At 33.6% G+C, this 13382-nt stretch overlaps 1 protein-coding gene across 1 annotated transcript; it reads right to left on the reverse strand.

The window, feature by feature from the left end:
• Positions 1-7248: 7248 nt before the first annotated feature.
• Positions 7249-8745, reverse strand: LOC124889751 (ATP-dependent DNA helicase pif1-like). Its single transcript, XM_047401726.1, has 2 exons — positions 8655-8745; positions 7249-8093 (listed from the first exon to the last, which is right to left on the reverse strand). The coding sequence occupies exons 1-2, from the start codon at positions 8743-8745 to the stop codon at positions 7249-7251; spliced, it is 936 nt and encodes a 311-aa protein (XP_047257682.1).
• Positions 8746-13382: the final 4637 nt, after the last annotated feature.

The raw sequence follows: 13382 nt of genomic DNA on the forward strand, positions 1-13382 counted from the left end.
CTACCAAACTAGACAATCCAGTAACAAACTTACTCATACTTTCTCTAGGGTCAGCTATCGTATTAGGGGCATACTTAGACAACTAGTTGAACTTAAAGAAGTACTCCTTCACTGTCATCGAGCCCTGCCTCAGGTTTACAAAATTTTCTACTTTAGCTTCTCTGATTTCACATGGAAAGAACCTATCTAGAAAAGTATTCTAGAATACCTGCCAACTCATAGGAGCTGTATTCTCACTTCTACCATTCTTCCACATAACCACCCAATCATACGCTGCATCCTTAAATCTATATGATACTAACTGTACACTCTCCTCCTCAAAAACATGCATAATTTGGGTGATGTTCATCACCTTATCTAAATAAAGCTGAAGGTCCTTACTGGACATTGACCTAAGAAACTCTGGCGGATTCATTCTTATGAAATCTGGAATTCTGGATGCTACTAAATCCCCATTTTGATAAAGTGGGACTGTCGCCTGATGGTTGCCCTGAACATTAGCAGTCACAGCTTAAGCCAATGCCTGAAAGGCATCCCCAAATTCAGCATGGGATACATTCTAATTCAGAGGGTCAGCGGCCTGGGGTGGCTGGTTTTCATTTCTGCGAGTGTTAGCTCAGCGAGGAGGCATATTCAACTGTCATGTAAGAGCATGAGTTAAAACCAGATAGAAATACCATAAGCATGATAGATCATGAAAGAAAAAGATAATTTCCTAAAAATGTCCCATAGCCTCTTGCTCATAAATGTGGTGCACTTCACACTCATGATAAAGACTCTATGTAACATGGCTTGTCTGAATTACTAGGACTCTTATAACCTTAGGCTCTGATACCAAGTTTTTAATACCCCAAAAATGGGTCCTGAGATGTCACACGATGCTCAAGACATGAGTAGCCTTAAGCTAACCCTGCCTGCTTTCTACTAAATTCGAATCTCATAATATAGAAGTATAGATATATAATCAAAGCTAAAGTGCAGAATTTGCTTAAGCTAAGCTGAAACTGTCTGAATGTAATGTCTAAAAACACTTAACTCAAGAATCTGATAAATTAATATTAAAAATTTAAATCAAATTTAACAGTTTGACAAGCCTCTACTACTAATGCTAGAGAGTCACTAAGATAAATCCCCAGCTGACTTAAACTGTCTGAAAATACTGAATCATCTATACTAATAAGCTAAAAATTTGAAGGACTGGGTTCCCGAACTACGAGGACCCACCCACTATTGGAATGTAGATGGAGATGCTCGAAATCACTCATGCTGCTGAAACTGAGCACCTGAACCTACATTATGAGACAATGTAGCATATAGACGTATATATGGATCAATACTTATGGATTTTACTGAGTATATGGGGGTGAATGCACAAGTAAATCAATATCTCAATATCATTATAAAGTTGTAAATGAATGCATACTAAATGTAGATGACTCACATAAGCTGGAATATCTGAAAAGTGAAAATCATAATCATGAATAGCAAAACATGTTGCATAGAACTAGTGAGTCATAATATTTAAATTCTAAAAGCTTTACTAGTGCACTGTCTTTAAATCATGCTAAGTGTAGAAAGGGCTCACTTTTATATCTGAAATCTAAAGTCTAAAATCTAGTAGCAAATGACTTATATAAAATAATATTTGTATAAAGTTGTCATCCCTTACACTTAGTTTATGAAAGCTGTTCTGTTATGATTATTCTGTAGCCTTTACTGTTAGGATTAATCTTTCTGTAGGGAGGTTCTTTAACTGACAAATAATATGTGAGCTATCATAGTGTCCAACGTCTAGTTCCCTTATGAGAAAATCTAATGTTGGGGAGAGGTGTCATACTCTTGCCAAGGAGTATAACTTAATCTAAGTGATCACATCTGTATCTGTCATCCATATAGAAATGGGAATAATCTGAACCTATGTTGGCTCGTAGTTTTGGGGTATACGAACATACCCAACTCGGTGTTAAATACTACTCCCTTTAATCTGTATGCTCATTCTGTTGGAAATCCACTTTAAAATCTAGTATAATGGTTTATAATGAAAACCGACTGTATAGCTATTAAACTAAACTGTAATCAGAAACTGTAAAGTGGATTTCATATCTAAACTGATATCTAAAGATCAAATCTTTATCTAAAATCTGAAAATAATCTAGTCATAGGGTGCTTATAGCAAAATCAATCTTGAAATAGCAATATTCAACTAGGTCTTAATAACTCATGCATCAAATTCATGTCAAAATATAATAATATTCATGCTTGATAATGAAGATATTGATAATTCAACTCAAAATCTAGAAATTTATATCATACGCATGAAAATATGAAAGTAAATATGCAATTCAACATCCAAATCATTTGTAATCTCATAATCTTGCAAATAGCAATATTGGGTATGAACCCTAATTTGAATCTCATGTAAAATTATATAAAAATCAACTTCAAAATTGATTTTTGGCACAAGGATGAAAGGATTATCCTTGTTGAAAAATCCCACATACCTTGATTGATGAATTTGATGAAGAATCTTGAACTTTAATTCCTATTTGTGCTTTTGAAAATGATTTCTTGAAGATCTTGAATTGGGAATCTTGAATTTTGGGTTATCTTGGAAAAATAATGGTGGAATTTGGATTCCTTGGGGATTAAGTTTTGAGTTCTAGGGTTTTTTGGAGGGTAATTTGATGAAAAGTGAGTATAGAATGCTTAGGATAGGTTAATCCTCTGGTATTTATGATTTGGGGGATTGGGAAAAGACTAGATTTCCCATTTTAAAACTTACTCGGAACTGAGAAAAATTCTGATTTGGCATCCCACCGCGACGCGCCACTATCATGGTGGCTCACTGAAAATTGACTATTGTGAATTGAAACTTCATCGCAACGCAGGGCTTTCGCGGTAAGCCACTGGAAATTATCAAATGTCATTTAGGCTATCACCGCAATGCGGTACTATCGCGGTGAGCTACTGAAAATTGACAAATGGGAACTAAAACTTCACCGCAATGCTAGACAATTGCGGTGATTCTGTAGAAATCGGACAAGTGTGATTTTTCATATCACCGTGATACGGTGCTGCTCTTTTTGAGACACTATCTTCACTAAAAGTGCCATAACTTCTCAACCGAGTATCGGATTGAGGCAAAATTAGTATCGTTGGAAAGCTGAGCCAATTATCTACACATTGGTAGGTCTAGATATTGAAAATTCTACATGTATCAAGAGTTACTTATTTTCAAATCTAACCCTTGATATTCTAGGAGTTAAACTAAGCTAGAAAAAGTATGGAGTATTATATTCCTACTCCTCTATTGCTTTTGCATCCCTATAGTAAACTTAATGATTGCTAATTAAAACTATAATTGAGTTTTACTTAGCTATGGCACTAATATTTTCAGAGATAAAGCTCATGAATGTTCTCAAAATTATTTATACATCAGAAGATCAGCCTCATCCTCGTGGAGAGATTTGTGTTAGAGGTTCTATTATTTTTGAAGAGTATTACAAAGATGAAGTGCAGACGTATATACCTTTTACTTATTTAAATGTTGCTTTTCTTTTTCTCATTGGTATCTTATTATCCGAGATGATTTGCCTAACTTAGTAGTTAACCCGAAGGAGGTAATTGATGATGATAGTTAGCTGCATATTGGTGATATTGGATTATGGTTACCTGGAGGCTTCTTGAAGATTATTGACAAATAGAATCTATTTGACGTGATTAGGGGAGACTACCTTAGATATTTTTAAATTGAGATACAAAACAATTTGTTTCCACCCCACTGATATATTTGTAGGCACTATGTGGTTGACAAGGATTTTCTGTCAAATCTACCATTTTTATCAAATAAAATTGTACAATGATGTAGTTACACTATTCTGAACGTACATGTGTCCATTTTGATATTAGAACATCTATCTTTATATGCCTTGCTTGTCTTCCATGGTAGAATATTCTAAATGCTTATTGTGAATAGGAAGAAAAAATATTTGAGTTGGTGTAGGGTGAATACATTTCTCCTGAGAATATTGAGAAAGTTTATGCTAAATGCAAATTTATTGGACAATGCTTTGTCTATGGCGAGCAGATAATAAAATTCTTTTTCATGGAATCATTAAACAATGTCCATCACTCACTGTAGATACATTCACAGGTGATAGCTTTAATTCCTCTTTAGTGGCAGTAGTTTGTGTAGCGCCAGGTGTCTTGAAGGAATGAGCATCATCTGAGGGAATCAAGAAGGTAGCTCTTAATTTTCAACATTGCATTTACATATTGTAAAATGCTTCACTTAAATCAAACTTATGCGGAGGTCAAGATAGAGTTTCATGTTGCATTATGTTTACTTTTATATTTGAGTGTGTTATCTTTAAATCTGCACAGAGCACATGAGCTATGGCCCCGACACCATAGTTGTTAAAATAAATAAATCACAACTTGCTTCTAGTCTCTCGATTTTCCTAGAAAATATAATGGTAATTAATGTTTGGCCAACTTTTGATCTTGCTAATGGCTTATTTCTATACGTTCCTGATTGATTTGGTCTAGTGAAATCTAGGAATACACTTATGTAATTAGGCACTATAAAATATCTAGTCACCATGTTACATAAAGCCACCAAAGCAAATACAATACATCTAGCTTTCCCTGAAATAATAACAACTTCTTGATGCTTTTCATGGAATACATCACCTGATCTAAGAAAAAACTTCATAAATATAATGTTATCGCACATTTAAAACTAATTAGTTTATACATTTGATTTTATATCATTAATTGAAGGAGGTGTTAATAATGTTTTTATTAACTTAAATCATTCAGCGATATCAAATATTAGTCATCTGACCTGCTCTTCAGAATTTAATTTTAGCTGTAAACAAATAAAATTTCAGGATATGGTGTTGAAGATATTTGCCTGTCATTATATGAGAAGCTAGCTAATCTGTTTCCCTTTGTAGATGTGATGTCTCCAGTGTGAAGATTTGGGACAAATTTGCAATGATCTCTAAAACTAAACATGAGTTGACTAATTAATGGTAAGAACTATGTCTTAGTGAAACTTGGCCATATTTTCTACATATCTTGAATATAATGTGTATTACTCAAACTTGGATTAATTGACGATAACAAATTGTAGAGCATATATTCACTTGTTAGTTCAGATTATGTGTGTCTGTTCATAGAAGATACATATGATTTACCAAATCTAAAATGTGAACACTCTTATAGAATACATTGATATGTAGCTTTAGCCAGTGAAAGGTTATAGATTTAGCCCATGTCTGGAGAATGAATTTTATTGTATTGGGATTCAATTAATTCAGAATCTGAGATCATATGCGTGTAGAGAATGCAAATTCAAGAATAATTTTTTTCTAGTATTATGTGTTTCCATGTCTTAATTCTTGTAGATGTTAATATCCCATTTGCACATTTAGTGTTTGGGTTTAAACATGTTGAATGTAAATAAGACTTCAAGGATAAACTGCACAAATGTTTTGATCACATTGTCTATTATTTCATCTATAATATTTTTGAGGTCAAGTTTTCTGTCTAATAGAAATACTGGTTATCTAGTAAAATATTCTAATGCAATATGAAAGAGTTTGCGTTATTTCTTAGAACTCACTCGTGCTCTGAAAAATTACAGATGCCATAGTTTGTTACATGTCTAGCCTGATGTGCATCACTTCTTGCCTGCTAATGGCTATTCTTTTTTTTTTCTTTATAATCGATTATATCATACTCTTATATTTTCAGTCAACAGTTAAAAATGGGTCTGCAAAATTTGAAGTACTTCACATTTTCATCAAGTATAGCTGACTACTTGAAGGAAGCATCACTTGTCATCAATCACGCAGGTAAATTGCGGTGCGATTAATTTAACTTATGCCAATTTAGTTTTTGGGTATCATTCATAAGATTATACCTTGGATGCTGGCAGAGACACAAGTATCTCTATATTCTAGATGCCCTTTCTAGTTTGTTATGTAAAAAGAAAGAAAACCCTCATAAATATTCAATCACAAGAAGAAAACTTGCATCTTATACTTTTCTTTTGAGCCGAGGGTCTAGCAAGCAGCCTCTGTACCTCACAAAGGTAGGTAAGGTTTGCGTACATACATCCTAGCCTCCCTAAACCCCACTTGTGGAATTACTTTAAAAGTCTATAATTTTATAAGATGTAAAAATAATCTTTTAATTCCATTAGAAAAATTATTAAAATACTTGAATAAAATGTACAAAGAGAATAAACGAAAAGGCTAAACAGTCATAAATAACTTACATAATAACTAACTTTCTGCTATATACTTACTACAGCAACAAATAACTTTTATTATCTATTTGACTGATAAAAAAAACTAAGTCTAACCCTCAACAAATTGATGATATTGTTGAGCCCTGTTTTGCAATTTGGATCAGATTAGCTTTAATTTACACTCAAATTACAATAAACTTCTTTAAAAACTACATTAGTTGCTTTATTTGAAACTTTTCCTTCATCATCATATGTCAAAATCTTTAGTCCCTGTCTTCTTGTCACTCGTAATAGTGTAACATATAGCTGGACATGTGTGAACACTACTTTCTTCAAATATAACCCACCATGATATAAAGATTGTCCTTGACTTTTACTGATAGTCATGGTAAATGATACCACTACTGAAAACTGTCTTTTTTGAAACTCGAAGGGTATTCTCAAATCAGACGGAGTCAGTGACATTCTTGGTATAAAATCCTTTTGTCCAATCATATTTCCTGCTAAGACTTTCACCTCGATAACCCAATTTTCAATTCTAGTGATGATCCATTACAAAGCCCTAAAGATTGATCTATATTTCTCAACAACATCACGGTTACACCAACTTTTAAAGTGATGGCATGATTTAGAATTTCAAAGCATTTTATAGTATTTAGGAACTCAAAAGTATGTACTTATTCCAAACCTGTAAATATGTCTTCTGAAATACATATTGTATCAGAACTGAATAAGGTTGTAGCTTCACTTTGATTGAGCGATGCCATATGCTCAATGATTGATTCTACCATGTCAAGAGTGGGAGCTAGAATTCCTCTTTTCTATAGGTAAGTTACATCACTACAATGTGAAAAAAAATCTGGATATGTATTGTTCACAATGCCAGTAATTAGATCTTCACAATCACTAATAAGAAGATCATCAGGAATAGAAAAATTTTCAATTCCATCAACTGAATTACCAATCATACCATCTCCAACTACTAAAATTCAATCTGCAAATTCTTTTCGATCATTCAAATCTGATTCTGCATGATTACCTTCTAACCTCATATTATTTGTTTGCTTTAGCAAATGACAGTTAGCCAAAAAATATGAAGAATTAATGGTAGCATTTATAATATTCTGTCTGTTACCTTTTGTAATGACTGGTAGAATTTGTCTAAAGTCACCACCAAGAACAACTATTTGACCTCCAAATGGCTGATCTAAATTAGATACATTTTCAAATCTAAGAATATCTCTTAAAGTTTTGTCAAGAGCTTCAAAACAATATCTATGCATCATTGGTGCCTCATCCCAAATAATTAACTTTGTCTTCACAATCAAACTTGCAAGAGGACTGTCCTGTTTTATATTACATGTAGAATCTTTAGTTGGATTGAGTGGGATAGCAAATCCTGAATGGGTTGTTCGACCTCCAGGTAATAAAAGTAATGCAATCCCAGTAGACGCAACTGTTAAAACAATGTCTCCTTTAGATCTTATTGCTGAAGACAAAGTCCTCCAAATAAAAGTCTTTTCAGTTCCTCCATGACCATATAAAAAGAAAAAACCTCCTTTGTTACGCTTCACTGTTGTTATGATTCTGTCATAAACTGACCTTTGCTCCTTTGTTAATTTATTCAGACATTCCTCATGTTCTTCGGACAAAGAGCATTTATTGTAATGTAATTCCTCAAAGATTAGTCTATTGGTAACATCAAGTTGTTCTATATTATGAGTTGGTTTTGGAATTGTTAGAAAGTTATGAAAATTATGTCCACTATCTTTTAATAAATTTTCCAACTTTTGCAGACAACGATTCTTCATTTCATCATTTGATAGCTCAATCCCTGTAAAAATGGTAATTCACTGATAATTTTTTAAAAAATATGGAGAAATCTATCAATACTAAAGGTACTTCTATTATAAAAACTTTAAAAATATTTAAAGAATTGACTGATGATTTTTCTGTAGGTTTACTAAAATAATTATTCCCCACGAAAAAATATTTTTTAAAATTTATATTTATAAAAAGATTTGAAGGGGAGCCGTGGAGTAACTGATAAAGTTGTTGCCATGTGACCAGGAGGTCATGGGTTCAAGCCTTGGAAACAGCCTCTGGCAGAAATGCAAGGTAAGGCTGCGTACGACACACCCTTATGGTGGGGCTCTTCCCCGGACATCGCGCATAGCGGTAGCTTTAGTGCACCGGACTGCCCTTTATATTTATAAAATGATTTAACTAGAACTTTTTTTTAGTCAACTATACTTTGAAAAATTCAAATTTAAAGAATATCTGATGCCTTCAAATTTTTAGATATAATTTAAAGATAATACATGCAGAAAAAGTATAATTACATTATTAACAATTGTAAATTATAAAAATTATATTAAATTATAAATTTGTGTACCTGGATTGTCCATCACTCGTTGTACTTCATGTAGAATATTTTCGGATAGTAAAATCCATGTTGCCTCCCTAACAAATTCTAGCCGAGACATAGAATTGGATAAGAAAAGCATAACAAATAACTATCTTAGATAAGATGGCATTCTCCAGTTACATGCTTCCTTTATGGCACCCACATATTCTTTGTCATCATCTAATAAACCCAATCCATCTCTAAATGATAGATGACCTTTATTGTTCACTGTGCGCAAATTATCATAACACCTAAGACCTTTAATGATATTCAACATCATTCTAAAATAATATAACTCTCCACTACCTGGTGGTACAAAAAATATTCTACCAATAGAAAATGCAGAACTATCTCTTTCTTTTCACTCTTTTAATTTTTTATTCCATATAAATTTAAGAGAAAATTCTGCGTAAGTTAATTGTCTTGCTTCTCTATTTGATTTGTTTGCCTCAAACCAACTTAAAAATTGTGGTTCTCTTACACTTGGTTTATTGACAACAACATCAATTGGATCACTATCAGAGAAATATTTGGTAGTTCATTAGGTAGATGAAAAGAAAGCCTTTCTATTGTGAATTCTCTATGGTCAATAGGAAATTCAAAAATTCTCTAAGCAGCTTCACAGGGAGAAATATATTGACAATCATAAAACATGTCAATTTCATCAATATATACTGAATCTTTATCATGCACACTTTGTGTAAAAGCTGCAGTTACACGATCATTTCCCTTGTTCATCGACTTGGAGAAGGCGTATGACAAAGTCCCTATGGAGGTTATTTGGAGATGCTTAGAGGTGAGAGGTATTCCGGTGGAGTACATCAGAGCTATTAAGGACATGTATGATGGAGGGAAGACTCGAGTGAGGACGGCGGGAGGTGACTCAAGGCATTTTTCGATCGAGACAGGTCTACATCAGGGTTTGACTCTTAGCCCTTTCCTTTTTGTGGTGGCGATAGACGTGTTGACACGGAGTATTCAGGGTAATATGCCTTGGTGTATGTTATTTGTGGATGATGTAGTGCTGATTGATGAGACGCGGAGGGGTGTGAATAAGAAATTAGAGGTTTGGAGGCAAACTCTAGAATCTAAGGGGTCAGGTTGAGTAGGTCTAAGACGGAGTACTTGGAATGCAAGTTTAGTGATGGGAGTCAGGAGGATGAAATGGTGGTGAGGTTAGATTCCCAGGTTGTTTGTAAGAGGGATAGTTTTAAGTATCTTGGGTCTATTATCCAGGGGAATGGCGAGATTGAAGAGGATATCTCTAAGCGTATTGGAGCAAGGTAGATGAAGTGAAAGCTCGCTTTGGGAGTATTGTGTGATAAGAAGGTTCCCCTTAAGCTTAAAGGAAAATTCTACAGAGTGGCAGTCTGTCCGGCCATGCTATATGGAGCGGAGTGTTGGCCATTTAAGAACTCCCACATCCAAAGACTGAAGGTGGCAAAAATAAAAATATTGCGATGGATGTGTGGACTTACTAAAGGGTATAAAGTTAGGAATGTGACTACTTGAGAGAAGGTGGGAGTGGCTTCGATGGAAGATAAGATGCGAGAAAGAAGGTTGAGATGATTTGGGCATGTGATGAGGAGGGGAATGGATGCCCAGTTTGGAGGTGTGAGAGTCTGGACTTAGATGGCTTTAGGAGGAGTAGAGTTAGGCCAAAGAAATGCTGGAGGAAGGTGATTAGACATGACATAGAGTAGCTACAGCTCACTGAGGACATGACCCTAGACAGGAAAATGTAGAGGTCGCGGATTAGGATAGAAGGTTAGGGAGAGTGTATGGATTGTGGCTAGGTGTTAGGAGAGCGATTGCATATCCGGGCAGTAATCCCAGGCCTGTGTCCTTGAGTAGTAGCCTTTATCCAGGTGAGTTCGGGTGTGGTGGGTAAGTGGGTGTCCTAGTTCTTATTTCTTATTTTGTATTGCTCGTATTTCTCTTATTTCATACTTCACTGATATTTATTTCTATTATTTCTTATGTCTTCATGCCAACCTTTCCTGTTACATGTTCCAATATGATCTTGGTCTATTATTCGAGATTCTGAGCCGGGGGTTTATCGGAAACAACCTCTCTACTTCTTCAGAGGTAGTGGTATGGACTGCATACATCTTACCCTCCGCAGACCTCACTTTGTGGGAATATACTGGGCCCGTTATTGTTGTTGTTGTTGCACTATTAAACATTAATATGTGCACCGTAATTTAATAGCAAATACCTATTATGTGGTACCACATACCTGTTATCCAAATGAATACCTTTTCTTTTAATAATTCTGCCATCCTCCATTTTTTTATAAAATGAATATCCATCTTCATCGATTGTGGTGTTTTCTATGTACTTCTTTGGAAAGTGTTTTGAACATCGACCCTTCTATATGCATGGAGATGATTTCCTTGCAAGACCACATGGTCCATGTATTATGAATTTTTCCACGACCTAGTAATAATGAGGGTCAGTCAATTCGTCTGGTATTTCTGCTGAAATTATTTGATCTATGTCTCTCACAGTTGGACATTTATTATGAAGAAACAAGTGCATGAGGTAACCCTCTCTTTTGAAATTCAATAGAATAAATCACTGCATCAAATATAATACATTATATGTAATGATTTCAAACACAAATTTAAAATCTAATAGCGGACTATCTGGAAGTTAGGATATAAAGAAGATTTATCATCATAAATTTGAATAGTCAAATAATTATTTTTAAGTTATAATAATAATAATTTATTATAAAAATTGAATTTGGTAACTGATTTAACTGCTCCAAATATTTGTTTCTCTTTTAAATCTTTTAATAAGTGATCTAATTTGATTTTGAATACCCTTGACAAAATGTTTGGCCGATTTTCTGGTTGTAAGCCTCTACTCTTTAAGAATCTAATAATTTCAGGCCACTTTGGATTGCAAGTAAATGTGATAAACAAATCTGGATATCCAGCCTATTTATAGATTGCCATAACATCTTGATAATTTTGAATCATATATCGTGCACCCCGGTGAAGCTGGATGGTAGAATTACCCTTTTACCATGGGAAGAAGGAACAATATCTCCCTGTAAAACTGCATCTTCTAATCCTTTGTACATTGCAGCACACAATTGTTTTTGATGAGTTCTAATATATTTCTGGATGATTCAACCATTGTAAAAATATCTACCAAGAATTGTTGAAATAACCTTTTTGAGTTCACAATTGTTGGTACTTCACCATTCCTCTGCTGAATTTTGTAAGAAAAATTTACGCATGTTAATGAATTTTCTTCCTCGACTTGATTCATCCTTTTCATTTAAAAAAAATGTCCTCTCTATAACCATTTTCACTATATGGAAAAAGTAATGGATATTGGAAAGCTAAATAGGAAGCATTTAACTCATTTATTCTTTGGAGCAATCCAGTTTGAGTTTCAATAACAATATCTCTATCACATCGCGATACTTCAAAATCTCCAACCACCAAAGCTGCGACTTCTGAAAGAGTTGGCAAATTGTATCTTCTTTCATCATAATTTCGCTTTTCTATCAATCTGAGTCTAACATTAGTGTGAGAATCTTCTTGAAATCTATCTCTTACTATTCTAAATGAATTTGTCAAGACATTGTACTCATCAAGCATTTGTTTCAAATCTTGAACAATTTTAGCATGGTGTTTGTTTATGCTCTCACCTCGACATTATAAGAATAGCAAATAAAATTAGTTTTTTATTTAATTAATTAGACTATTCATTAGTATAATAAATAAACAATTATTGAATAGTAACCTCAATGCGTGAATTCTATTTTGCACTTCATTTTCAGTATCATAGATGTATAATTGTGCAAATTTTGGAGTGGAACCTTCTGGGGGTAATAAACTTCCAATTTGATGATGGTTTTACCCAGATAATGTGAAAGTTTTTGGTCCCCTTGTTTGATTAATCGAAGCATTAAAGTTTACTCCTATTGATATAAATGAGAACATGGAGTTATAACTTCTAATATTATCTTTGAACTGATTGCTCTTTCTACCTGAATAAATAACAATTGGTGAATGAAGATGTATACTTGATGATAATTATTAATTAAGTGTGTAAAAAGATTGATTGTCCTGATCCGAATAATAATTGTCTTAAAATTTGAGGATGCTCTTATGACTTTGGTAAGTTTATTTTTTCATGGAGACAACACAAAGAGAATTCTAGTCTTTTAGATTTTAACTTCTTGTTGATCCTTTCTTCATACCAGAAGTAACCACCAGAATGAAAACATTCAGAAATTAGGTCTCCTATATCCCAGTAATCTATTAATCAAATAGTCAAATGTAAGGTTATTTTGAATTGTCAATTTTTCATGAATATCTATTATATAAAAGATCATAAGAATTTTTCATACCTTCATTATCAATACATGAATATTCTACATCAACCTCTATAAAATGAATATAAGAATCATATTAATGCCAATTAAAACATATAGAAAGTATGCTTATGATATTGCTCTTATTTGTGTTATTATAGACATACCTTCGTAATCATCTACACTTTCACCCATATCATAATTTTTTGCATGAGAAAATGTTCTGTTACCCCCCAACCTTTACCTTAAATCCCAACTACACACTCAACCTTTAAAGGTGACTTATTACCCCTCTGAACTATTTTAAAGTGAAATTATTATATCCCTAAACTATTTTAATGTGAAATTATTAAACCCCCTAAAACTGATAACCAGTCATT

This window comes from Capsicum annuum, chromosome 12, assembly GCF_002878395.1.
Source record: "Capsicum annuum cultivar UCD-10X-F1 chromosome 12, UCD10Xv1.1, whole genome shotgun sequence".
NCBI lineage: Eukaryota > Viridiplantae > Streptophyta > Magnoliopsida > Solanales > Solanaceae > Capsicum > Capsicum annuum.

Excerpts from the sequence above, each read along its gene's own strand:
- LOC124889751 (XM_047401726.1), bottom strand. The coding sequence starts at position 8,745 with ATGTCTCGGCTAGAATTTGTTAGGGAGGCAACATGGATTTTACTATCC. Across the intron at positions 8,094-8,654 it reads ACGAGTGATGGACAATCCAG|GGATTGAGCTATCAAATGAT; the intron begins GTACACAAATTT and ends CCATTTTTACAG.